This window comes from Amblyomma mixtum, chromosome 2 (assembly GCF_055824585.1).
Source record: "Amblyomma mixtum isolate Tamu chromosome 2, ASM5582458v1, whole genome shotgun sequence".
Lineage (NCBI taxonomy): Eukaryota > Metazoa > Arthropoda > Arachnida > Ixodida > Ixodidae > Amblyomma > Amblyomma mixtum.
Genome location: NC_143013.1, coordinates 314,513,946 through 314,541,216, shown reverse-complemented (window position 1 = coordinate 314,541,216; position 27,271 = coordinate 314,513,946). Strand labels below are relative to the sequence as shown.

General features: G+C 48.1%; 2 protein-coding genes across 10 annotated transcripts in view; one reads left to right on the top strand and one right to left on the bottom strand.

Annotated features, from left to right (window-relative positions):
* Positions 1-190: 190 nt before the first annotated feature.
* LOC149365034 (uncharacterized) lies at positions 191-27,271 on the bottom strand. The gene is made up of 12 exons (XM_089568776.1): positions 27,147-27,271; positions 24,752-24,880; positions 23,351-23,404; positions 20,708-20,791; positions 17,708-17,796; positions 16,226-16,823; positions 11,978-12,146; positions 8,939-9,081; positions 6,931-7,060; positions 3,943-4,101; positions 3,258-3,389; positions 191-1,123 (listed from the first exon to the last, which is right to left on the bottom strand). Exons 1-12 carry the CDS (start codon positions 27,269-27,271, stop codon positions 941-943), a joined length of 1,995 nt encoding a protein of 664 aa, XP_089424902.1. The 3' UTR covers positions 191-940.
* The window catches only part of LOC149365031 (uncharacterized), a 119,976-nt gene continuing 107,446 nt past the window's right edge, over positions 14,742-27,271 (top strand). For 6 of the 9 annotated variants that reach the window (XM_089575113.1, XM_089575118.1, XM_089575117.1 and 3 more), the window contains exon 1: positions 15,315-15,806. The gene's annotated coding sequence lies outside the window, so the exon portion shown is untranslated. Of the gene's footprint in view, positions 14,904-15,314; positions 15,807-20,908; positions 20,971-27,271 lie in introns of those variants that run through there. The other 3 variants (XM_089575115.1, XM_089575116.1, XM_089575114.1) reach the window with 3 other exon arrangements.

Here is a 27,271-nt window from a genome sequence, read left to right as displayed (position 1 = left end):
CAACTCGGCGAACATGCATTGCTTCTAAATGTCGCTGTGTCGCTAAATGTCGCTGCGTACAGTTGAACGCTCGTTGTCTTCTCAAGCAGACGGATAAGCTGCGACTTTTATAGCAGGGTAACTGCGCAAGGGCGCAAATAATGTCCGGTTTCGCAAAGATTGCACAGTTCACATGGAGGCATGCCAAGTTCGAGTGGGGCATGCGTGCTTTCGAATATACATGAGTAGCTGGCATGAAGCATAACTTAACTAGTCCCTTAACTAGCGCAACAAGACGAGAAGGCAAGCATGACCAAAAAACAAAAGCTGTTCCTCCTTCCATTCGAAAGCTATCAGGCTGCACATCCTCGGCATCAATCAACCGCAGCACGCTGCAGTTTCCCTTCTTCAGAAGAGGGACAAAGGGGCGATAACAAAGATAACCGTTAATAACCTGGAAAGTAATATCGCAGCCGTGCAAACTAAACGAATCCACAACGAACCGTAATGTATCTTCCTTTCCATAATGTAGCAGCATAAGTTATGCAAAACTCAACTAATAAGGAAAGGTAGGCATCTTTTTGTCGCGTTCTCCATTGAAGGCGCAGTCAGCATAACAACGCCGAGGTACGGTGAAAAAATAAGCTTTGGAAAACACATTTTGTTCCGCCCTTCCGCCTTCTCTGCCTCCGCCCCAAAAGAAAAGGAGCAGGAAAAGAAAGAAATGTACAAGCAAACTAATCCACTTCTACGCGCTTTGCTTAAGCCTCGAGAGTTAAGATAAATCTGAGTTATACCATGCGCAAGAAACCCTGCGTCTTTGTAACATACTACATGAAAATGTATACACCAAACTTTTCACGACAGCACCAGTCCATAATTCCGTAAGTCCGTAGAGCAATATCAGTTTTTCGTAGCACCAAGGGCTCGCCGACAGGCATCGCGCGCGTAATTCTTTTGGTCACATGCAAATTAGGCTACTAGAGGAGACGTTCGCCAAACTGGCAAAGTAGGTGGTGACGTCCCGAAACCTGTCCGCGCCCGATAGGGACATGGTGTGGTTGCACATATGCTTCCAGTCTTCACACTCAACTTCGAACAAAGCCAGGCCGACGTCTTGGTAGTCCTGTCTGACCATGCAGTACTGGAAAATAAGGCAGGAGCAGTGGTGCAAGATTATTGCAAAGCTCCGACTCCTCATCTAAGATGACTTTTAAAAAAATATTCCCCGTCCTGTTTTCAGCCTTTGCCACAACAGATGCGAGGGCCGACAAGGATTCTTATGGGAGGAAGCATGGTTGAATATTTCACAGCGAAGTAGATTTCGAACACAACCATCTCAAAGGAAAATTGAGGACGATTTTATACATTTTTTCTCCCCGCTAACAATCGATTCTATGACTCTTTATGAATATGCTGAGCTTTGTTCTTTTGAAAAATACAATTTTTTCACCAAAAAATTTGGATTTAAATGTTTTCTCAGTACCCGCGGCTCTAACTGTTGACTTCTACACCAAGAATAGACTGCGTGATTGCCCTTTGAAATAAATGGTGGCCCAGACTTTCGGATCTGCTCCCAAAAAGACGCGTCGACGCATCTTTACTTATGAAATCGACCGGTGATGGAGACGCCCATATTTCGTTATTTGACCATTTTTTGTGACAGCAGCGCGTGGTAATATATCGATACAGGACAACTCCAATTTATTATCAGTGTCCTGAGTGTACGAGCATACTCTTTTGTCTGTGTGCTTAGGTCAGTCTCAGCCTATAAAATTAAGCCTGTTGCGCATTTAAAATGTAGTCAAACAACTTTAGACGCACGGTTGCTGGCCAGCTGTATTAAAGTGTGAGTCTCGGTCGTGGGTCCTGCGTCCACACTCTAGGTGTTTAGAGCTGGGGAAGATCTCCAAGCTTCAAACGTTGACATCAACTAGCTTGCATGCAGCCGTTCGCAGACAATGCTTCCAGAGCACCGCGGTTATCTTTCCAAACCATTCCGACTCTTGCGCGTATAAATATGAAGCAGTCACCCGTATTCATTCTCAACCGTTTAGTATTTAGAGTTTGCTATTTACGTTCAAGCGTTTGTGTCCCGTTCTTATTCATGTGTCCACGTCATCTGTGTTATTTAAGGTTGCTATGGCGGCGCATCTTTATCTCTCATGGCACTCGGAGCCCGGAAACGGTTGCGTATGCCTACAAAGTGTTGGTTTAGAACTACGCACATGCACGGGCGCCACGCACAAGAGTGCGTTTTAATGAGAGCATAAGAAAGTATAATAACTCAAATCTATTAAGCCGATGAGCGCAGCCAAGTACCGACAGCCTATCTCGCGAAGTCGATCTGCCTGCCGCTGACAGTCGCTTTGCAGTGCTTTGAAGTGCGGCCGCTGATTGGATCCGTCCACGCTCAAGGAAAGCGCTGTGATTTGCTCATCTCGGGTCACGACCGTATGGTGATGTCGCAAAATCATTATTTTAAGCTCGACGGATCGTCACCCCGGGGTTTCTGCAACATGATTTAATGACCGCTTTTTCGCGCAGCAAAACATCGCACTAGAGAGCATCGCTTTGAAGAAGTGATCTTTCTTAGAGAATGAGTATGGTTTTATGGAGGCTTAACGTCCCAAAGCGACTTAGGCTATGAGGGACGCTGTAGTGAAGGGCTCCAGAAATTTCGACCACCTGTTTCACTTAATGAGCAGAGGTTGTCACTCAACTATCGCCACTTTGCAGCACAACAAGGAGCCGTGATTTCTAACACGTGGTGTTTTAAAAGTGGCACGCATGCAGGGTTGCGGCCTTAGAAGATAGTTGCTACTTCCGTTTGATTTGCATACGGTTATGTATGGCATACCACATTTGTCTGTTGAGACTAGTTCATGACGGTTATAAGTTAGAGGCCTTACTGGTTAATATAGTAATAAAAGAAACAGGTGACTAGTATACTAGCAGACGTATGGGCAGCGTTCGCTCACGGTCTGACCGTGCGGCCTCTTATGCATCGTAGCAGTAAACTGGCAAGCTAGAATAGAGCCGGTGCGAGGAAACGAGATACGAGTACAGGGCCCCGTAATCGCCATTATGAGACGCGGCACAAATGCCTCGTACTTGGCACACTGCGCTTCGCTGCCCTCAAGTCACCACGAATCGCGTACATTTTCCGGCATTAAACTAACCTACATGCTTCGCGCATCATTCAGAAGCCTTCCAGGCTGAATTTTAGCACACAAACGCAATTAGAAGACAAACAAACACCTTCCAGAGAGCTTTACCTTGGCGCTAATGGTGTCGTTGGTATCAAAGGTCGTCACCAATCTCGGAGCTCCCCGAGAAAAAGCAACTGCTACACGATCCACTCTCCGAATGGTCGGCCTGTTGTACAGCGCCATGGGGTCATTGCAGAACTGAAAGGAGAAAAACATGGCCTCACTGCGTCCACTTACGCAATTTATTAGGCTGTTGCTGATGTGTTGCCATCGAAAAATGGCCGCATTCACATTTTTCAATTGTGGAGGAAAAGATAATGCATTGCCGGACACAACATATACGCAGTTATAAGGGGCGCAGTAAAAATCCCAGCTTACAACAAAGCTACTGGCTAAACTGCCCTTTTGTTGGCATTTCTGGGAACGAATATGATTCACAGGGTTCGACACCTGCTCGGAGAAGGATAAAAACTGATTTGAAAAAGCCGAGATCAACCGGCAACTACCGCCGTTTATTTTGCATTGAAGCCACAGATGAATTGCTCTCGTTCTATTGTTGTCTTGTAATGTAAATGGCACTAGGTGAGCATTACGGTTACTGCCACTGAATTATCTCTCAAAAATTCCATTGGTGTGCAAAAGCGCAGTGATGGTCCGGCAGAAAGTGCCTGCTACAGGAAAGGACTCTTGAGAACTGTGCGCCTTTGGGTTCGTCACGAGGCTTTCCTTTCACCAGCTTCCGGTTACTCACAGCAGCCGTGGTGTTCGGCCGACGCATGTGGCTCGCGCACGCCGCGCCCAGTGCCGGAGTTCGCACCGGCATGTAGAGACGTGTGCACAGCGAAACGGACACGGCCACAGATGGTTTATTGACTGCAGTGAGTCTGCTTATGTCCCTCATGATCCGCACCTGTAAATGAAAGTAGCAAACGAAAGACAGTGTTGCAGGAAGTGCTGTAACAATTACTAGACTGCGAGCTTCCGGTCGCCATATAACGGCGGAAAAAAATTGCGTGGACACTTGGGCAACTAAAGTGTTCAGAGGCGAAAGCCGAGGACATTATGCCATGACGACTTCCGGTGGATGCGACGTCACACCGTTCCCGTGGCTATATCGATACCAAAATTGTACATCTTTCGGGGATATTAAGGGTTAATTACGCTTAATTATACATTTCTTCATCTAATTTGACACAAATCCGACGTCTTTCCGACCATTCTGTGACAATTTGCACTATGCCATGACGACTTCCGGTGGATCTGACGTCACACCGTTCCCGTGGCTGTATCGACGTCCGCGCTATTTCGACGCATTTTAGACATTTTTGCCTACAATCAATTAAATAATTAACCCACAGTCATCAAACATGGCTTCTGGGTTAATTTTTTCCTCCTATCTGATGCAACCATTGGTTTCCATCTATCTTTTCTAGTTTTAGAGTTAAACGCGTGTGGCACGCTTTGTTAACGGACGGCAGTATGAGCCATTAAAGGCTTTCGCCTTAAAACTGAGAAACATGACAGTCATTGCGTTTAAGGCCACAAAAAATATCACCGAACGGTTACGAGTGTGTAACGCGAATATTTAATCGTTAGCTGTGGTTTGATAGGAAATAATTTCCCACTGACATGTTGTTCTTCTCTCGCAAATTCACACAACTGGAGATGGAAACCTGCAGCAGTCAAAAGAGTGCAGCGATACTCTGAAGTGAACTTTCGAAAGACCGCTTACACCTATGACCCGCACGTCTGTTTAGACACGTTGTTTAGAGCGCACTAACTTGAACCTGAGCCCTCATATGAACACAGTAACACGAACCATCTTTGCAGGCTGAGGCGTTCGAAGCTGGGCATTCCCACGAAAGGGCGCAGTGGAGCTTGCGAGGCCTCTTCCATGCGCGCACTTCTAATAAATAATAAAGCCCGGCGCCGGGCCGTGGGACGGTTGTACCCATCCGTGTCCAGCGATGGGTTTATTATTATTATTAGTTGTTTTGATAAATATATATATATATAAAGGAAAGCGTACAGCTAATCAACAGGTGAAGTCTCTTAATGTGGAAATGTCTCCGTTTTCGTCATTGTGTTTCAGTAAAGCGCGCCTGACACAAATAAGATGCCGTCAACCTCGTGACAACGCGAAATAGTCGCGTCGTCCGTCGGCGCGTTACTGCCGTTGAATTTATTTCGAAGCGAACCTTACACTTTTGCCGACTTGGCAGCAAAGTCTGCTAAGCATCATCTATAGTCTGTCGTGTAGAGGTAATTGAAGGTGCTCCAGCTGACCTCACTTGACGATTACTTTTACGATAATCGCGCAGCAAATATCTGAACCACAACCGCCGTCAGTCGGGCCCTGGGGACAACCTGGCTCAATTTTCGCTCTCAGCAAAGACTCGATTGTTAGGCTTTCAGCAGCTCTGTCGTGTTTTGTTCACAGCAAGAGGAGGACTTACTGCTGGGAAATTTTGGTGTTAAAAATTGAGTTTTTTTTCGTCCGCCCCTCGGTTGAAACTTGTGACGTTGATGAGAATGCATCGTACACTCAGTTACCAAGGCCAAGAAGGAACGTGGGGTCTATCCTTAGAGATACGCGTTGAGCAGCACCTTTGAGACCACCGCAGTCGGTGAGAAAGTGGCCTATGCCGGCGGTAACCGCTTTTTTTTTTGGCCTTATCCTGGCTGATAAAAGCTCTCTTTTCAGGAAAACTATGGTTTTAACATTAGAAAAGTGTACTCTGTCTATATAGCTCTGTTTTAATTCGTCACACACATTACGACACACCCATTACAGCATCGCTACGGCGTCGAAAACGACAACGAGATAGCAATACGCGACGCGCAGCGCGTCGCTCATGTCAGGCGCCGTGCCAGTGCAGTCTTATAGTATGTGAAGCCTGCACACTGCGGCTGGCGAGCCAAGCTATTTTGCTTAAAAACAATTGACCCTTAGGGCTACCAGCGATACATTAGTGATGAGGGGGAGGCTTTTTCGTAATCGTTTAAAGGACTCAAGCTATATCCTGTCCCTTAGGTCGCAAGCCGGGATGGTACCGGTACGCCACTAAGGAACACTATCGTGTAGCACTCTTAAGGTAAACTTAAATGTCCTCCCAAGATTTTTTTTTTTCGAGTCTGGCGTTTCTATAGTCGCATACAACTTAAGTCTGCAGTGAAGCTCCGCCCTAATGTGGCCAGGCGCACAGAATTCGTTCACGACAAAAGAGTCTGTTGTTTGCCATTTCTTGTTCCCTAAACAAGAAACTGACCACCAGACAAAATTACGAGCTCGAGAACGTAGATTCCTCGGACTTTATATAACTAAACATTAAAAGCCTGATTTCGTTTGTGGTTGTGATTCTTTAGCGGAGTAATAAAACACACCGCGGATCACATGACCCATTGGTGCCAACCGCTGTTTTTTTTAAGTTGCATTCTACTATAGGTAGACCTTTCTACCAGTCAGTCAGGGTTCCTATGAAACAGCTCAGCGCTGAAAAACGCCGGACACGAAATCGAAGCAGGTAGGGCCGTCTCCATTACATACAAAAGAGAGCGAGCAGTAAAGTTCATCACATGGCTATCGTTTGGAAATTCATTACTCCACAAATCACCTTCATAAAATGACGGCTAGCACGCACCAATAAAATTTTCGGTGTTCGTTTATGGCCTGCGCATTTCCAGGAAACCGAACGAATCGTTCTCGATGGTAGCAGCTTTCGTCGCAGCTGATGCTTACCATGCCCAACACGTTGACGGCACTGGTGACTGAGTAGGGAGCGCCCCCTGTGATGGTGCAGTTGAGGCCAGCTTGGTACTCGTCCACCGGCAGGTGAGTGTAAGGCAGCAGGCCGTCCACCGAGAAGTTGCTGCAGCAGCAGCGTGTACGTGAAGGAAGGGTTATTAACCAGGTACTAACGCATGACCATAGGTAGTAAAAAGGTAGGAACGGCCGACATTTACTAACTACGTTGAAGAGGGCAGTGAATATTCAGTAAACAGGCTGTAAAAAGCAGTCTACGTTAGTAACAGCTGCACTTAGTACCTTATCACAATTTTTTTTAGGACTGTAAGGTCCCCAAGAAGTGTGCGGCGTCGAATCGCGCGCGCGCATAACCCAAGGCACACTTTGCACAAGTCACCTTTCTTTGCGGCAACATGGCGGCACCCGGCGAGGCTGGCGGCGCTCGCGTCGGCACCGAATCTTCGTTGGCGCTACAGTGTTTCTCCCCTTCTCAGCAAACGAAAGGCGCACGAAGCTCTTGCCTTGTATTAAGATGCCGGCACCACAAAATTTTAGCGACAAACCCGGCACATTGCTTCTAGGTTTACAAACCTGCTAGGCTTAGCGAGTACACCTCGCTTGGTTTGCACAATGACAAAATGCCAGCATGCACGAGAGGTTCAAACAACTGATCTCCACTAGGGGGCTGGATGGCACATCGACTGCCATCCAGCCCACGTACACAGATGGCGAAATACTGAAATACTGAGGTGGTGAGAAGCGCTCAATTAAAATAACTTAATCGCCACGCAATGGTCAGCGCATGTCCATAAAGGCGAAATGCAAGAATCCCGCATGTCGATAATAAACTGGAGTTCTCCACTGCTGCGTCTCTTTCTCTCTGCACAAGGTCACGTCGACCCCAGGTCCGCAGGGCAGCTCAAGCCGATGCAGCCCTTGAAGAGAACACCACCCATAAGCTAGCCCAACTTCCCTTCACTTTAACAATGTTTTTCCTCCTCCTCCTCCATCCACGGTGTGGCTCAATAAAACAACTTGGAGTTCAGGCGCTCACCGAGAGTGATATAATTACTGCGCCTCTTCATTTTTCATTTTCATTTTAATACGAATACATTACGCACCCTTACCAGAAACGCCGGCGGGAGTATGTGTGTGCGTCTATGTACTCGCACATTGCACATAAAATTCGAGGGGTGTAAAGCAAAATAGGTTGACATCATCAAGCGGCCGTATGACGCACACTGCAAGCTGAGCGCCGCCCCTTCAGAGAATCCTACACATGTAATTCGTATATACTAAGCCTCCGAGAGCACCAGCCGCCCCCGCACGGATGATCTCGGAGGCCATGATCGATATATACTTGCCACTGGCGACCTCCATGTGGTGCCAGTTTTCCCGACAACATTGGTACCAAAACTCTGACTCAACCGTTTGTCACGCAGCGTTCCGGCGGCGTCATACGATTTCTCGTTACACATAGCTTACATGTGCTCGTCAAGTTGAAGGGTAGCTTGCGACAGGAATTCGAACCGACGAAATATGGACCTTTCACTGTATGCCTTCCCGGACTCTTTAATGCGCCATTTTCTTTCCTGAAAAACCAATATTTGTATCAAAATTGCTATGTAACCGTTCGTCGTACAGCGTTCCGGGTGATGGTATATGCGTGCGCGCACGCCGTGTGTGTGGACGGGTGTCAGTGCACACAGGGACAGTAATGCTTTCACATTCCCACACGTAAGCAGTGTTAAGTGCCCCTGCAAGCTTCTTTTTTTTCTTTCTTTCAGGCATGTTTTCGGGATCGAATCGATGTGCGGGGCCAAACAATGGCCAATCCAAATATGGAGTTCGCACTTCTCGGTATTACTGTGCAAGATGAAGCACTCTGGGATATTGGCGTATGTCATGGTCCCTGTGATGAATTTTGAGACACCCTATGAGCCAAAATTCACCGAAGGTTGCCGTGAATGAAAGTCAAGCGCGCACATCCTCGGAAGCTTACCGGAGCTCGGATTCAAACGCAGGGAGGACGTCTGCATAGCTGCTCGGGTGGAAATAGATGCCCGCAACAACGAAGCCACGCTGGGGAGCTCCCTGTACACTGGGGTGGTTCGACTTGAGGTCCGTCTGCACTGCCCGGAACTCCTGCAAGGTTATTGATAAAAAACTTCTTTTAAGCAGATCCCTGCCAGGACAGATAACAGGTTGAGGTAAAGGAGAAACCTCGCCCGCACAACTGAACGTGCGTTTTCCTGAGGTGAAGTGAAGCGCACGCTATTATAAAAACTCAATGGCGCTCGCTCAGACGACACGAAGGGTCGCATAACGAACTGGGCACATGCTGACCACACACCGATTTCTTTTTTGATTTCTTTTATTTTTCGTTCTTGGCGTTTTCGTTCCCACCTTGTTTTAATGCCGCGACATCAGTCATTCCCTATTTAACATTCATAGATCCCTGGAAGTCCTCATACCGCTCCCGGTGCAGTGGTGCAATGGTTAAGCGAGGCACCACTGCCCAGCGATGGCAGGTGCTGCTATCGGTGGGGCTTGTGCGACTAAGGTTGCTCTTCCCGCGCAACCTCTCCGGACAAATCGTTAATTTAACTGCCACCTGCCACGGTGTGCAGTTTGTTCGCAACCCGTCGGGCAGGTTGTGATGGCGCCACAAGGTCACATGACCTTCAGGGCTTCACTTCTTCATGCTAGTTTCTCCGCGACAGGCTCCCTCTAATGCTCACGCATTAAAAAATGAACCGTGGGGTACGTTTCTTAAGATGCTGGTAACGGTTGTAAACCTGACGTAAATACAATTGATCATGGTGAAAGATATACAGGTGGTTCAGCGAAGGACCCTAACGTGGCCAGTTAGCGCTTCTCACTAACATATGGCCACACCGATCAGGTGGCCGTAGCCGTAATCTCGGCTGCTCGAGCGGCTGACAAGTAGTTTACTCGCGGAACTATAGGCAGTGTCGCCGTGGAGGCGTTCACCGTGGCTACAAGCAACTACAGTGAGCAATGGCAGAAATACATAAACAAGCAATATCTCTCATGTAGAGGTGCCCGCACAAGTTTCCGGAACATAGAAGCGAAGAAAAATTTCAACTGCCTCTCTGCCTCTCGTGCAGCGTTGATCAGACACATACAATATGCAGATCACACAGGGAACTGCGGAGCACACCCTTCGGTTTATGGCTTCTGTGTAGACAGTGAAGAATTTCAGATCGTTTTGCTGTTTGTGATCAGCGTGCTGTGTAAACGCAATCTAACCGTTCAAATTTGGTGCGTGTTGGGCATCTAAACAGGTATTGAAGTTAGTTCGCCGCTGTCATGCAATGTGTGGTACTACGGTAGGACCATTTGTCTCTCTTTCTAGTATGTGCAGATGCCGTCAGAAGTAAATGGAAGCCAATATTAACGAACAAATTTATTCAGTGCCCCTCAAATTCATGCATCCTTGAATATATATGTGCAGCCTAATTGGGATTGGGCGAATTGCACTGTGTACCAACAAGCATGGACCATTATGCTTTAGATTTAACAAAATTAAAATTTTTTTGACAATGTCGCCTTCCATTTGCTTTTGACGGCGAGTGTACACGAAGCTTCTAAACGTTTGCCTGAAATAGTCCTGCACCTGACAATTGCATTTAGTTAGCTCATGGCAGAGGCAGGCGAAGATGTGCTCTTTCGGAACAATATTGCGGCGTCACGAAAATTCACAATATGAAACAAAAGTGTCTAATTGCCATCACCCTAGGCGGACCAGCTGAACACTGTGGCAACCAAGCAGTGGCCTAGGGATGTGAGCATGCGTCGTTCGTGGGCGTAAGGCGTGGGTCCAGATCCCCTTTGTCGTCAGCTGCTCACTGATCTTTCAATGAACACAAGCTTTTTAATGGCCTGGTGTTCGGCTTGTACTGGGTGAAATGCTTGAGAAATAGGTCTTTGACAACACCTTGTGCAGACCGAACACATCGTTCGGTCATGCATGGTGGAAGCACATTAAAAGAAAATTCTAATCAATTTCGAGGCAAGCCAGCACTTTCATGACAACGGCGTTCATGGAGTCACATGTCTACATTTCACTTCTTCACGACTAACTTCTGTTCACCTAGGTCAGCTTACAGGAAGGCATCACTGAACCTGAGTTCAGGCTAGGAGAGAAATTTTGCAGCACGTCTCTGCTAGACACACTTAAAACTCCTTTCACGTTTTCCTTGGTTTTTACAGCGGCCAAAAGGGGTTAGATTGTGCTAAATACATGCGCTGGAACGAGGCTCCCAGCATTTTACGGAGAACTAACTCTTTTAAAAGGAGCCCTTGCATGAAGAGAGCGATAGTATATAATTCGCGTATTCTAGACAGCACGTGGCACGGCATATAGAGACGCGCTCAACATGGATTTATATTTAACTTTCATTATTGACGCTTTAACAGACTGTTTAAAGATGGCAGATTTTTTAATACGGTACTGTCTATGATGTTCGCGTCTAGGAAGACCCGGCCTTGAAAGACACGTTATGAAAACTGAGTGGGTGTCGATTAGTCATTATGCTCGCACAAAATGCACACTTTTTTCTTCCAGGTACTTCCTGCATTATTGTTTTGATCCTATATCTTTAGTAGTTTTCCCTTAAAGTCCTGACTCTTACTGGATATATGCGTGTGAAAACTACCGCATTTATACCCGTTCGTGACCTCTCAGTTTGTTCATATGTTACCTTGAGGATTCATGAATTACGGTCAGTTTACAGTCAGTACGGGTGCAGTTAAGAGACCTGTGACTATAGTACGCTTCGTTTAGACCTTTTCGTGGTGTCTTGCTGTAAGTCATAACATAAGCGCTCTATTTAATTATAAAGAGGACACTATCTATTAAGGACATGAAAAGCTTGACTACAAAAACTACGTGTTTTTATTTAGCAGTACCACAATGGACGTATGAGACTGCTTTGTCCTTCGCGACAAAAGTGAAATAAAGCTTGCAGGATACAGTGCTGTGCCTAACACCAATACTCCGCCCATGTCACCTCACCTTGAGCAGGTCGAACGCTTCTTTGAGACCAACAACGGGGTCTCCGCGACCTGGCAAGAAGTATATGTCGAAGACGGCGTAGTGGTATATCTTCTGCGTCGTCCAGTATTGCTCGACCTTGGCTCGACCACTGGCGCTCTTTATGTCGACCAATGCGGCCGAATGGTTTCTGTAAAGGAACGGCATATCACTTGTCCGGCGGAAGCAAGTTCCATCCCTGTAGGCCACCTCTGTAAGGAGGCACTTGATATGAATGGAACTACCTTCACCCTGAAGTTATCCGAGCGCGAAAAATGCTTTAGGAACTCCCTCTTCACATATCATGGCTTCGTTATTCGTCGTCCTAAAGTGTGTTTTGTATGCATTTGAACGCCATGCGGCGTGAAATGAAAAGGTAGATTCATATTTTTGTTGTTTTCGCAGGAATTCCAGCAGGACGCGATCCCGAAGACTAGTGCGGTAAACTGTCAGGGATTGCGGGCCCGCACAGGGCAAGGCCAGGCTCAGCAGTTGGAGTCTAGGTGCTGAATAATGCCTGGTTTTCACTTTCTTGCCTGGAGAAGGCAGAAGGGGCGTGCCGAAGGTGAGGCCTGTGGTCTGAATATTCAGGAGCCCTTGACTCCAGGAGTGAACGCAGAGTCCACTCCTAGGTCAGAGTCCACTCGGCGAACTCTGACCCTCCGCACAGCAGGTCAGAGTTCACCATAAGGGTCGACCCATGCCAATGAAGCGCCGAGATTCATTGCGCAGAGCAGGAACCCTCGTGGAGGTGTTGTCGGATTTGTGAGACAGAGCACACTTGCTAAATATTGAGGGGCGACCTATGTGGCCTTCCTCACGTGTGCTTGTCTTTTTGCGCTCAAGTATCCATTGTAATCAATATTAGTTGTATAGAGGTTCCGGCGGTACTTGCGCTGCATCTCACAATGGTTGGCGACTGGAGCTCTTCAAGCGAGTTTTAGAAACGGCGTCCAGTGAGTACTTAGAACAACCTACATCTTTAGCCTCTGCCACCTGCAGAGCGCCGGCTCGTATGGCGGGAAAACAGCTCTTCTCCGAAGAGTTCTTGGACTTTGAAGCTGCTGGTTAGTTTGGTTTATGGGTTTAGCCTAAATGCAACTCACGCCATGGGAGAGACCACAGTTGAGGGCCTAGGATAATTTCGACCATCTGGAGTTCTTTAACGCGCACTGACATCGAACAGTACATGGACCTCTAGCATTTCGCCTCCATCGAAATGCAACCACCACGGCTGGGATCGGACGTGCGCCTTTCTGGTCAGCAGCCGAGCTCTTACGTTAACTTTGAATGTCAACTGATTGATAGCGGCAACTTTGGCTGCTGTCCGTTCCTTCGACCTCATCTGTTGCCCTGTTTTCATGCCATAGCATTAGGAGGGCCGTGAAGGCGAGAACCGTCCGGCGGCGTCGGCGTGTGCGCAAAGCGTCCAGGTGCCCAGGTGGTGTTTAGGGGGATTTCCCTTCTCTCCACCTGCCACCTTTCAACAGTCCCCATCTATGCTTGCTCGTTTCAATTTGTAGGGGAGAGGAGGGAGGTACCGGACCAAGAATGACTCAGCAAAAATGAAAATGGCTTAAAATAAAATGATTCAGACAACTGCAGGCCTACGTGCAAAATATACAGCCTCCCTAATGACTATCCGTGCAAAAATGAGCCACGCGGGAGCTATTCCTTCTCGCATTGTACCTGTGTCTCTCAATCCCCACCGGTGGCTGTGTTTGAAAGAGCCACCTGCCGGTGCATTGGAGCATTGCTTAACTGCTGCGCCAGTAGTGGTATGAGGGCTCGCTGCGGTCTACTTTTGAGGTTTTGAGACACACTTGGCATCAGGGGGGCTTTGTCAAGGCGGGCCCGTCTGCCACGCGATGACCACGCAGTGCAGGTTACTAACTTTTTTTTCTGCGGGGGAGGGTGGGGGGGGGGGGGGACTCAATGCTGCGGGAGGCAAATTTAGAGTTCGCTGCAACTGGGGAGGCGATAGCGAGAGGAGGCGAGCGAAGTTAGGATGCTGCGTGAAACACTGCGTTTGTGCGTTTTTTAAGGCGAAAGCCTATAATGCCTCATCGTTGTAAGCAGGAGTTGTCGACAGAAATGTCACGCTTTTCAATTGGTCGAAACGGTCGTGACGTCACAGTGCGCGAATTTCAAACGGGGCCAATTGTACTTTGGCTAGTAACCATGCAACCAATTAAAGGGATCGTATAGTGATGCTCCAAGTAAGTGGGAATGAGTTTAGTTAATTGCTTAAGTCCCCAATTAGCCTAAATACCCTTTCTAATCAGGCCAGATAAATAAACAAAAACGAGAAGGAAATTGGTCATGTTCGGGAATCGAACCCGGGTCTCCGGAGTGCGAGACGAGCATGCTAACCACTCAGCCATGCCAGCTTTTTTTTTTCTTTATTGCCTTCAAAGGCGTGGGTATACAGTGCATTACAACATATGTGACTATTTACATGGCTACAGCACTCCTCGCTTCCAGCGACCATTCCAACTTCTTCAGTTGGGATAGATTCTGGAAAAGGGATACAATTTCTTCGTCAAAACCTCGGTCTTTTAACACATCGTAAATTTTCAGGACACACTCAGCAAAATATTGATACACAGCTCGCAGGTTTGGAATGAACAAAGGCGCATCTAGTGAATACGGTGTCTTCGTTCACTCCCATCTTCCTCCCTTCCCGTTACAGCGAGGTTCAGGTGTCCACCGAGGTATGCGAGACAGATACATTTCCTTTCCTCAAAAAACCAATTTACCGACGAGCAAGGCGTAGAACCGAACGGGCGATGGCGTTCTGTGGACTCCCTGGCAGCGTTGCAAGACGCTGTCGCGTTTCACTCTTAGAGGCGAAGCTTAACATCTTAACCACACATCAGTGACACAAGCAGCAACACCGCCACGCACCGTAAGTGATGCCACCAGACCAGAAGGAACTATATGTTTAAATCATTTTTGAATGCGCCCGTGTCGCCACCTCTAGACCGAGGATATGACCAGTTGCGAGCGGACAGACGTTTAGGGGTCCGCAGACACAGCCAGGAAAGAATGACTCAAAACTCGTAGTAGAGGCATCAACAGCTTCTAATGCATTCGCATTTCCAGCACAATGTAATTAGATGTTCCTGCGAATTTTTAGTGTTAAGGTAGTGTCTACAGCGAAATTTAGGATACCACGCCATGGATGTCACAGTGTTGTCTGTTCTGCAGAAGCAGCTGGATTGCGCACGCTTGAGTGACTGCTGACCTGATAAATGAGTGGATTCCATCGACGAAACATGTGCCTGCAGGTTGACTGCGGTGGGGCGGTCCGCCTGCCGCACGCGTTAGTACGCATAGGAGAAGACGACATGAGGATACGTGCGAACTAATTTTAATCTCGCCGCGCGTCGCGAATGCGGCCTCACAGTCGTAGGGGGCACGCGGAGTGCGAGTGGGAATAGACTTGCCCGAAGGCAACGCTGATGGCGTAGGCGGTCTTTGTCGAGGCCGCTGCCTTGGCGATCAGCCTCTGCACGAACGCGCTGCTGTCGTCGACGAACGTGTCTCCGCCCTGCACGTAGAAGGGCACGAACGCGTAGTCGCAGGCGTCGATGCTGATCGCGTCGTAGTCCTGCTGATGGACGCCGTACGTGCAGAACAGCGGAGCCTTGCCCATTGGGTACCCGCCAGGCGCTGCGGGAAGGAGGAACATAGGTGGAGGTGACTCAGTGGAGGTGACTCTTCCTTTGGTGTAGGCAGCGAGTGCCTGGTGATATTTTGCCGCGAAGTCAGTCACTGGCAGCTAAGCTCTCAGGGGACCTTCTCTTGGGTAAGCGATGCAGTTAGTTTGCCTTCTTGGAATTGCTGGCCGATGAGAGAGAGAGAGAGATACAGGGGGAAGCAAAACGAAAAGCGGATAGGTTAACCAAGAGAAAGGTACCTTTTCGCTGTGCTGCACGTGTTAAAAGGAATGAAGAATGAGGAGAGCTCCGTTTATAAGTAACTACTAGTCCTCTTTTGCAATGTATAATGATAATAGGCCTTGGCTTTGATTCTTAACTAGAAACAAAAAGTGGACATGCTGTCTGCAGACTTGGCAAAGTTGATAGTGACGCTTAAGAAAAAAAAATACAACGAATGCGAAATGTAGAGATGCGTGCAGCTCATCGTTTTTTTCTTTGTGCTGTCTTCATGTTAAAAATAAAGCTTTCGGTATTCAGCTCGAGCCGCGAAGCATGATGAACGTACGGGGTGTAGTTGGTGGGGCAGGTGCGCCTCCAGTCGTAATAGCAGATGTGGTGGAGGCCGCCCCAGTCGTAAAGGTCGTGGTCACGGTTGTAGACGTGGATGGGACCGTAGCGGTGGCCCTGGTGGTGACACTGGCTGCGGTACTGGCTGCGGTACTGGCCGCGGTACTGGCCGCGGTACTGGCTGGGGTACTGGCTGGGGTACTGGCTGGGGTACTGGCTGGGGCACTGGCTCTGGTACTGGCTGTGGTACTGGCTGTGGTGCTGGTAGTGGATCTGGTTGTGGATCTGGTGGTGGTCCTGGTTCCGGCACTGGTTGCGGTACTGGCTCTGGTTCTGGACGTGGTCCTGGTTCCCGAACTCATAGTGCTGGTGGTCGGGGCCATGGTGGTGGCCGCAGTTGCAAGTGTCGCTGCTGTCGTCCGAGTCGTTGGAGCTGCGGTCGGTTGTGTTCTCGAAGTAGGGGCAGAAGTGCAACGAGTTTCTGTGGTGAACACTACCACTGGCGTCGCAGTCATCATGGTCGGAAGCGTCCCAGTAGTAGGAGCACGACTTGGTGGGTGGGGTGGAAGATAACTTGTCCTGATCGTAGGAGGGTCAGGGAACACGGTGGTGGCCTCAGTGCTGGTTGTCTCAGTGTTGATCGATTCGACGGTGGCTGTTGTACCCACATGCGTTGGATCGGGTACCGCTGTAAATATCAAAATGCAGGAACTTCCCCTCACATGACAGCAAAATCCAAATCTAGTTTACTTGTAAACGGAAAGAGTTCACGACGAAACACGTCCCGTTGATTTTAATTTCGATCTCGGTACAATATAAAATATGCTTGAGCTACACTGTTCTATATTTTGCGTGAAATCGCCTTAGAGACCGGAGCGATAATAATCAGGTGCTGCATTTCCAGAACAGGGGGAGATATGATTTCAGTCGTGGAGCGCTCTGCTGTAAAGAATGGCCTGCGTTTGAACAGCTATATTGTGTGTCTAAGGAGACTAAGGAGAGCAGATGGCTGCAAGCTTTTCTACCTACTTTCAACGCCGCTGCTGGGTTTGAAGTCTGTTTCGTTTTCTATTGAAAACGGGACTGAACCCATACGCAGTGGCAGTACCAGTAACTGGCCCCAGAGCTCATGCTTTAGAATCGAGTGAGTGCTTGACGGCCATCACAACTTTTGTATCCGTGGAGGTCTCCGAGCACCACTGGAAGAAATGCTCTTGTGCCAATATAGTTGGAAGGCACCCTTCCTGGAATATTTCGTGGATTCTTTAGGGTTCTGTTAGATTTTGTTTTAGCTTGATTAAATACTATTCGACATCTTTGCGGATAGATGGATTAAAATGACTTTCTTGAGTTTCAATTGGACGTCTTCATGGCACCTTTTAAGGCAGTCAAGCGACACTCCCTGATTAGGCCCCGAACGAAACCCTACGCAGTGTTCTGTACAGTTCCGGCACACACCGAAATGGCTGTTGGCGCTCACCTGTGAGGAAATTGAACAGGGCGTAGCACAGCGCCGCCAGCAGAGCGACGAGGAAGCCGAACAGGAGACACAGGACGCCTTTGACTTGCCTGCGCGGAAACCCGAAGGCATCGTGCGAATCAAATGAATTAACTTCTTTTTCGATGCTGTTTGCAGTTCTCCCGCCGACCTCCCGCCCTATTCGACACCGAGAGCCTACTGCATGGCCCGCCTAATCACGTACCGTGTGTGCGTGTGCGTGTGTGTGTGTGCGTGTGTGTGTGCACGCGCGCGTGTGTGCCTGTGTGTGCGCATGAACCTGCGCATGTGCGTGTGTGTGTGCGTGTGCGCGTGTGTGCACGCGCGCGTGTGTGCCTGTGTGTGCGCATGAACCTCCGCATGTGCGTGTGTGCGTATGTGCGTGTGTGTGCGTGTGTGTGCGTGTGTGTGTGCGTGTGCGCGTGTGTGTGCACGCGCGCGTGTGTGCCTGTGTGTGCGCATGAACCTGCGCATGTGCGTGTGTGTGCGTGTGTGTGCGTGTGTGTGCGTGTGTGTGCGTGTGCGCGTGTGTGTGCACGCGCGCGTGTGTGCCTGTGTGTGCGCATGAACCTGCGCATGTGCGTGTGTGTGCGTGTGTGTGCGTGTGTGTGCGTGCGTGTGTGTGCGCGTGTGTGTGTGTGTGTGTGTGTGTGTGTGTGTGTGTGTGTGTGTGTGTGTGTGTGTGTGTGTGTGTGTGTGTGTGTGTGTGTGTGTGTGTGTGTGTGTGTGTGTGTGTGTGTGTGCGTCCGCGCGCGCGCGCGCGCGCGCGCACCGCGCAGAGATTGAGATCGTACCAATATCGTTCTCCTCAGAAGGAGCTGGTGGTGGTGGTGGAAACGTTTATTGCCAATGATGTAAATCGTGGGGGTGGCACTTGGATGCCTCCTCAATGTGAGGAGGAGGCACCCTTAAAACGCGAAGGATAGCCCGTGGAGCGCAATCCTTCTGTGAGCGCTGGAGATGACCCGGCGCTGGTCTTGAGCGGACGAGCTGGTCAGAAGAGACTCCCAGTAAGACTCCGCCACGGTTGGTGATGGGGGATGAGGGAAGGTGGGGCATGTGAGGAGGGTGTGTAAGAAGTGTCCTGGTTTGCCGCAAAGTTTGCATGATGACGGGAATCGGTCTGGGTATCGGGCATGCAGCAGTATTATTGGGTATGGAGCAGTCCGGGTTTGTAGTTGTCGCCAATGTGCAGCCTGCGCTATGGTGAGGGATGGAGCTGGGGGTGCGTATTCCCTCCGTTTGTCTCGGTAGTACGAGAATATATCACGGAAGGAGAGCAGGCGCTCCGAGGCTCGTAGAGGGGGCTCGACTCCAGCCCGGATGTGAGACCTCGGGCTAGGGAATGAGCCTCCTCGTTGCCAGAGAGGCCAGAATGTGCTGGCGTCCAGATGAGGGTTATGAGGCGCCGGGGCTGTCAGACACGTAGTAAACGAGCAGCGGTGCTGGATATTTAGCCCTTGGCATAACTTAAAATGGTAGATTTGGAATCGGAGATAATTTTTGCGGCAGATGTAGAAATGAGAGAAAGCGCGATGGCTGCCTCTTCTGCCTCTGTGGTCGAATTGGTAATGATTGAGCTGGAGTTTAGATGCTTTGCACTATTGTCGGCTACCGCCAGGGCCATGAGGGAACCTGTCGTATATTCCGCTACGTCCACGTAGACCACCTCATGGTCCTCGCTATACTGTTTGTGGAGGGCCCGAGCCTTTGCTACTCTGCGTTCCCTGTCTCGCTCAGGGTGCATGTTTTTGGGGATGGGGGTTACGTTGAGGTTAGAGCGGAGGGTAGCAGAAAGGGGGACCCCCTCGGTAGGCTCTATAATTGGGGTCAGGCTCAACTGGGACAATAAAGTACGACCAGCCTCTGAGTTGGATAGACGGTATATTTGTGCCGTAAAGGTAGCTTCTTTGAGCTCGTTGGATGTGCTGGGGGGGAGACGTAGATCCGTTCGCGTGCAACTACGTAGGAGCGCATTTACCCGGTCTCTCTCCTTCTGTTTGAGGGGTAGGTATGGAAGGGCATATGTGGTGCGGCTTATGATGTAAGCCTGGGTGAGGTGAGTCGTGTTTCGCTCGCGTAGGCCAGCCCTGAGGTTCGCTATGCGGCGAATCAGTCGAGTGGTGTGTTGAGCGTGTGTTTGAAGTGTCTTTATGACTTTTCCGTGCGCACCGTGGGATTTGAGAACTACGCCTAGCACGCGGATTTTGTGTACTAGTTGGATGGGATGAGTACCTAGGGTGAGGGAGATGGGTGCATTAACTGAATCGTGTTGCTTGGGCCGGTAGAGAAAGAGCTCCGATTTTGAAGAGGAGCAGGTCAGGCCACGCTCCCGTACATATGCGTCGATGGTGGTTAGTGCCAATTGTAGGTGTTGTTCTGTTTCGGCATCACTGCCATGGTTTGCCCAGACAGTGATGTCGTCGGCGTAGAGGCTGAAATGGATGTCGGGAATTTGAGCTAGCTGTTGAGGTAGGTGGAGAAGTGCTACGTTGAATAAAATAGGGGTGAGGACGGCTCCCTGTGGTGTACTTCGTACTCCCAGCGTGATCCCTGGTAGGCTTTGGTCGCCGAAGGTAAGCGTGGCTTTGCGGTGCCTGAGGAAGTCTCGGATGTAGTTGTACATCCTGGCACCGACTCCCAGGGTAGTAAGGTTTTCTAGGATAGCCGAGTGTGTAACGCTATCAAATGCCTTAGTGAGATCCACCCCTAGAATAGCTTTAGTGTCGGAGATCTGTGAGTCGAGAATGTGATGTTTTAGCTGGAAGAAGACGTCCTGTGTGGAAAGCCCTGGTTGAAATCCAAACATGCTAGTCGGCATGCTAGTGGGCTCGAGCAACAAGCCGGCCTCTCGGAAGGAGCTGAGCCGACCTCGAAGCGTCGGGTAGGCCTTAATGAGTGCTTTGCACGAAGCCTTTCTATTCCTTTCTTTACGCAGTGGAGGCGTCCAATAAGATTAGTAATGAAATATGTATCACTCACCATGAGGCAAAATCTGCGGGTTGCTGGGCGTACTGTGTTGCAGGGCTGAAATACAAAAGTCCTTCAGAGAACTGCACCTGCGACCTAAATTGACAAAGCACCTGACACCGTATAAAAAGTGCCCATTTTTTTACGCTATGCTACAACTGTCCACCAAAAAAACCAGCATGAAAGTGGATTTTTGCCTTTTTCCCACGTTAGAACGCGGCCTGACCATCGAGCTGAGCCGCAGACGGCAAATCCGATTGAGTCACTGTGGGAAGGTAAGGCAGCTCCTCCGTGACGACACTCTATTAACACCTTAACTGTTCCGTCCCGGCGGTGCTGCTAAGCAGACACTGCCAAATGTGCGAGCTTTAAAGGCAAAAATTAAGGCCAAGTTAAGGACTTCGGTTTTCTTTTATAAGCTTCATTACCACAGAAAAAATTATGATCGAACTATTCTTCCCAGGCTGTACAACTATCACTTAGCATCGGCTAAACCGTGTTCAGGATGGTGGGTTCGCTGCGTTAGTAGCAGTATAGCTCTCATTGGCCGAAAGTTCTGCTGCCTTTGTGTCCGAAGCTTCCCACACCCTCCAGAATCGGATGTGGCAGCGCAACGAAAATGTGAGCACGAAATCAGATTTAAAGACGCAGTCGAAAGGAGGTGGTAACGTAAAACCAAAAACTGCTAACGGGGATTTGGCTCTTCAAATGCTATGATCAGCCATCAATTTTTTATTACACCAAAAAATGAACATTTCATTCTACGTCCGTTAGAAGAGTACATTAAAAAAGCCCCCGTCTGGGAATCAGTCTCAAGGCACCGCTAAGCCAGCGCAGAAGTAATGGGCGCTGTATTTACACAGGAAAAATTTATTGCCCCCCCCCCCCCCCCCCCCCCCCCCCCCCCCGTTCGTAGACCCATATATCGTGACCGCATTGCAGCCAGCGGTGTTTGGAAGATGTGCTAACTCATTTAAAAAAAAATTAATAGCATTATGTTGATCCTAGCTGCACGCAATAAATTTGATGCATCTATTAACAGGAAGCCCATATCAAGTGTGACAATATCAGGTGCTCGCTTGTTGAACAGCACTTCAGAAAATTTGAAAATGCTCCCTCACACCAAGTGTACAAGCCAACACTTCAACATATTCACAGGAGATTTCTTCGACGTAACAACATAAGGAAACAATGGCGAAGGCTGTGATAATCTAAATAGCCTTGGCACCAAAGTGCGGTAGTGTGTTTACGTTATTGTAGCCACCCTCAGGGTGCCAATTCCTTTTATAAAATAAAAGCCTTACTTGCCACGTACTATCAGCGTCAATTGAAACGCGAACAAGCCAATTGAAACGCGAACAGCAAAACTCGCAGATATTATGCTATGGAGGCAAAATACATGAGCAGTTGATTTTCCCATCGAAGCCGAAAAGACCGCTCTTCTGAAATGTTAATAGCCCACGCCTGTATTTCACCTCCAGCCTCTAATATGCTTGATTTTTTGTGCTCGCGTTTCAGGTGTTTTGTTCGCATTTCATTTGACGCTGATAGTACATCACACCAGCCTTGCCCCAGTAGCACCAAAGTAACCATTGGAAACAGAACTTAATAATAATATTTGTTTTTGTTCTGCAATTAGTCAGCAAATTATTTAATTACTTTATCTCTGCGCAGGCTTGAAATATATCTTACTGTATGTTCCAGAGACACTTTTAATAATTATACTGCAACTGAAACTCTTTTATGTAATCTGCAAAGCATGATACTGAGATTCGTAAAGAAGTAAAATGCTTACACTTGCGCTGTAAAGAGAAAAGACAAGGTATTAATAATCGAGCTATTGTACTTTTCGACCGAAGACATTGTACCGATGCGTCATTAACCTTTCACTCTAACATTAGCAGATGAAATATGGGCACGCCACATCTCTTTAGGATTGAATACCTTTAAATTATACAAAAAGAAGAAATCAATGATGGTATGCTAATACACATTTTTTTTTCTCCATGATGTACTTCTTGAAAGAGAAGAATCTAAAATGAAAGAAAACTTTCGAACATAAGACAAACAAGACGTGGAGTACTACGTAGTGCTACCAATTTCGCAGCATGTATCAGTGTATCCACCAGATCTACGCCGACATCCACGGCGCAAGCCTTTTTCGTGTGAAAGTTTTGCTTCAGCGCTACAATAAAATTATGCGACCACACGAGAAACAGTCAAAGGTCAGAACCTTGTTTTAATGAGAGGACTGCCGCTACCCACACAAATTTCTACACCGTGAAGCCTAGTGCACTTTCTTATGAATGCGATGACATTAGAACTCTCATCAGGAAGAAAATGTCTCGTCGGAGGCTAAATTCACTGATTGGCTGGAGGAAAGTCACGTCACTAGACCGGAGCATTCCCATTGGCTGATTAGCTGGAGAGAAGTGACGCCACCAGACCGGAATAGACGTCACTTCTGGTAAAGCCATTAACAGCTGCTAATACTATTGAACTGCCATTACACAAGCCGTTAACAGCTGCTGATACCATTGAACTGCCAATACATAGCGAAATTAGGTCTCCGTGTGAATTTTTCACCACCAGTACTGTGGAATATCGAAAAGAGCACGTGGAACTGTTGCAGCAGCCGCAGTGGCTCCGTCTCACCTTCGGGTTCCTTGCCTAATGGCTGGCGCTCCGCGGCCGCCACCGATGAGGCATCTGCGAGGAAGCGTGTGAATGATTAAAAACTTAAAGGTGTTAATTTTGAAAAGCGCGAACGTTGCTCTGCGAGCTGATGCACTTTCGACGCGGTTCGCAAGCCCGAGAAAGCTCTTCTTCTACTCTCATTTTATGACATACAACAATACAGTCATAGCCAACGAGTAGAGCCCTACTTCATAAATCGCTAATGAAAGAAAACGAAGTAACCATCACATGGCTTGAAACCAGTACATTCAATCAATAAATCAATTATTCAATCATGTTTTATTTTAATCAGAAAATGATGAGGGTTGCTCAGGCAAAAAGTGGAAACAATTTTCATTTGTCCCCCGCGTACATGGCTTGCAGCGTGAGGGGATACGTTTACATAAAAGAACACGGATAAGATTTGCGTGCGAAATAGCGCGCAAAACGTTTGGCCCTTAAGATGTACATACTGTTAAATTTCTATGCACGAATGAGCCATCAAGAAATATGTCAAGCATTCCACAACTTTTGCCACATTAATAAAATGTACACCGCCCTACTCGAGAGCAACTGCGGGTTTTGAAGCAGAAATAACTACCCTTTACCACATGCCATGGGCGTGTCAAAAGAGTCCAAACATCGCTGGCATACAAAACCATACGCCTGAGCAGTGGGAGGACGTATTGTAGAGAATGCCTTTCCGCTACTCTCTCTCTGCCTTTAACGCAGAGGACATTTATGACAGTTCTTCCGAGGTCAAGGGTGTTGGAGTAGCATGCAGTAAACTAGAATTCCCGTATTCATCCTGAAGCAAGTAAGGATGTCATCTATAGGGGACCGCGATGTTCCATTTGAAGAATTTGTCCTTTTTTGGAGAACTTCAGGAGTCGTATTAAGCTAAATGGGAAATTTTCAACGATGTTCCGAGAATTCCGGAAACCGAAATTTTCGTTCTTTTTTTGCCAAATTGCTGGGATTTCCTAACTGTTGAAAGAAAAACCGGTATAAATAGGCGTATCTGCCTCTGAGTAAAGGAGTTTGCGGTTAAGCCATGCTAGGAGGCCCCGAGAGAAATGACACCCTGTGAACTTATGAACTCGACAAGCAATGCGTCGAAGGCGCTTGGACCGCAATAACACCGCAGTCGATTTAATCGATTCTACATATGAACTTTACCGTAATTTACTTTTTCCTGACCGTTACATGTTAGTAATATGTGTACAAAATATTTTGCCTTCAGGTACTGTTTGGGCCTGCAGTGATTATTTTTGTCAACGTTTTTTTTTTCTCTGTGTTTAGACCTCCCCGTTTGTCTCAGCAATAATAGTCTGCAAGATTCTGCAATTAATACTAACGAAAGCAGCAGCAACTACTCACGCGTGGGGCTGCTCTCCCCCGTCGTCGATAACACTGTCGAGCTCGGCGTGGGGCCGGATGACATCGGTGTACCGCCTTCGGCCGACGATATAGCTGTGGTGGAAGCCGCAGTCATGTACGCGGCGTCGCCTGCGGTAGCAAAGGCAACGCGGAGTGAAGGAATGGAGAATGCACGCTTATGACACTGTGCTCAAAAATCGGCGTTACGCTTCGCTTCTATCGGGCTTAGTGCTTTCTTGGTAGTGCGGGGTAGCGTGGATATTTTGAACTCTCGGCCAGTTGGGCCTAGAAAAAAAGGAGCAGGAGAAGAGAAAACAATTCAGGGGGCACTAAAGTGCGTAGAGGCGAAAGCGCTTTCCGCACCACTTTGGCTGCCTCTTTGGCACTGATTAATGGTTAATTATTGATTAATGCCTGAATACTAATTAACTGCTAATTAATGATGCTTAAGCTTCGCCTTTAGGAGTGGAACGCGACAGCGTGTTGTAGCGCTGCCAGGGAGTCCACGGAACGCCACCACCCGTTCGGCGCGATGCCTTGCCCTTTGAACGCAACGCTTTTTGAGGAAAGGAAATGGCGCAGTAATTCTGTGTCAGTTCGGTGGGCACCTGAACCGCACCGTAGAGGAAGGGAGGAAGTGGGAGTGAAAGAAGACAGAGTGCCCGTAATGCAGAAAATGAAAATTGCATTTGAGGAAAGGAAATCACGCAGTAAGTGTCTACTGAGATATGTGAGACAGTTAATGCGTAATTTTCTTTCCTCAAATACAATTTTCATTTTCTTCATTACGGCCCCTCTTTGAGATATATGAGACAGTTAATGCGTAATTTCCTTTCCTCAAATACAATTTTCATTTTCTTCATTACGGCCCCTCTTTCTTCTTTAACTCACACTTCCTCCCTTTCTGTACGGTGCGGCTCAGGTGTCCACCGAGATGACAGAGAATTACAGCCCCATTTCCTTTCCTCAAAAAGCGTTGCGTTCAAAGGGCAACGCATCGCGCCGAACGGGTGGTGGCGTTCCTTGGACTCTGTGGCAGCGCTACAACACGCTGTCGCGTTCCACTCCTAAAGGCGAAGCTTAAGCGTCATTAATTCGCAGTTAATTAATGCACCAACAAAATGTGCAGTGAACAACCCCGTAGCAGAATGCAGCACTCAGGCTTTCGCCTTTCACCACTTTAGCTGCTAAAGTTCCTCGTAATTTTTTTCATATGGCCTGACTAGAAAAGTTAATTAGGCTAATTGGATAATTAAGCAATTAACTAAGCTCAGTCCCACTTACTTGGAGTCTCACTATACGATCCCTTCAATTGGTTGCATGGTTACTAGCCGAAGTACAATTGGCCCCGTTTGAAATTCGCGCACTGTGACGTCACGACCGCTTCGACCAATTAAAAAGCGTGACATTTCTAGTCGACAACTGCTGCTTACAACGATGAGACATTAAAGGCTTTCACCTTAAAACTAGTGTAGAGTCTTTTATAGACGCTATTCTTTTTAAGGCGAAAGCCTTTAATGTCTCATCGTTGTAAGCAGCAGTTGTCGACAGAAATGCCACGCTTTTCAATTGGTCGAAGCGGTCGTGACGTCCCAGTGCGCGAATTTCAAACGGGGCCAATTGTACTTCAGCTAGTAACCATGCAACCAATTGAAGGGATCGTATAGTGAGGCTCCAAGTAAGTGGGACTGAGCTTAGTTAATTGCTTAATTATCCAATTAGCCTAATTAACTTTTCTAGTCAGGCCATATAAATAAATAAAACGAGTAGGAAATTGGTCGAGCTCGGGAATCGAACCCCAGTCTTCGGCGTGCGAGACGAGCATGCTATCCACTCCGCCATGTCAGCTTTTTTCTTTCTTTATTGCCTGGCTCGATGGTTCGGAATGAACAAAGGCGCGTCTAGTGAATACGGTCTTTTCGCTCACTCTCATCTTCCTGCCTTTCCTTCCGGCGAGGTTTAGGGGTCCACCGAGATATGAGATAGAGAGAGAGATACGTTTCCTTTCCTCAAAAACCAATTTACCGACGAGCGAGGCGTAGAACCGAATGGACGATGGCGTTCTATGGACTCCCTGGCAGCGTTGCAAGACGCTGTCGCGTTCCACTCTTAGAGGTGAAGCTTAACATCTTAACTACACATCAGTGACCACACTTTAGGTCAAAAAAGTGCCCCCTGAATTTTGACGTGTGTCCACCGAGATATGTGAGACAGTTATATAGATAAGTAGATGCTATAGCCTCGACAGAATGCATGTGCTTTTGTGGGAGCTCCCGTTAGAACAACAAGGTTTTCTATAAATCATGCTGAGGAGCAAAGCGCCGTAGCCACTGAGCCAGAGTTGTAGGAAATGACGAGATGTGGAAAAACTTAATTAGCGGGCGGAGGCACGTACGCGTGAGGAGGGGGCGCAGAGCTGAAGACATAGGCCGCATCTGAACAGCTTACCCATTTTGCTGTAGGGATGACTGCGGCGAGGGTAGTGCCCCTGTCCGGGGTGCGCGCGATGCCCTCCGCCAT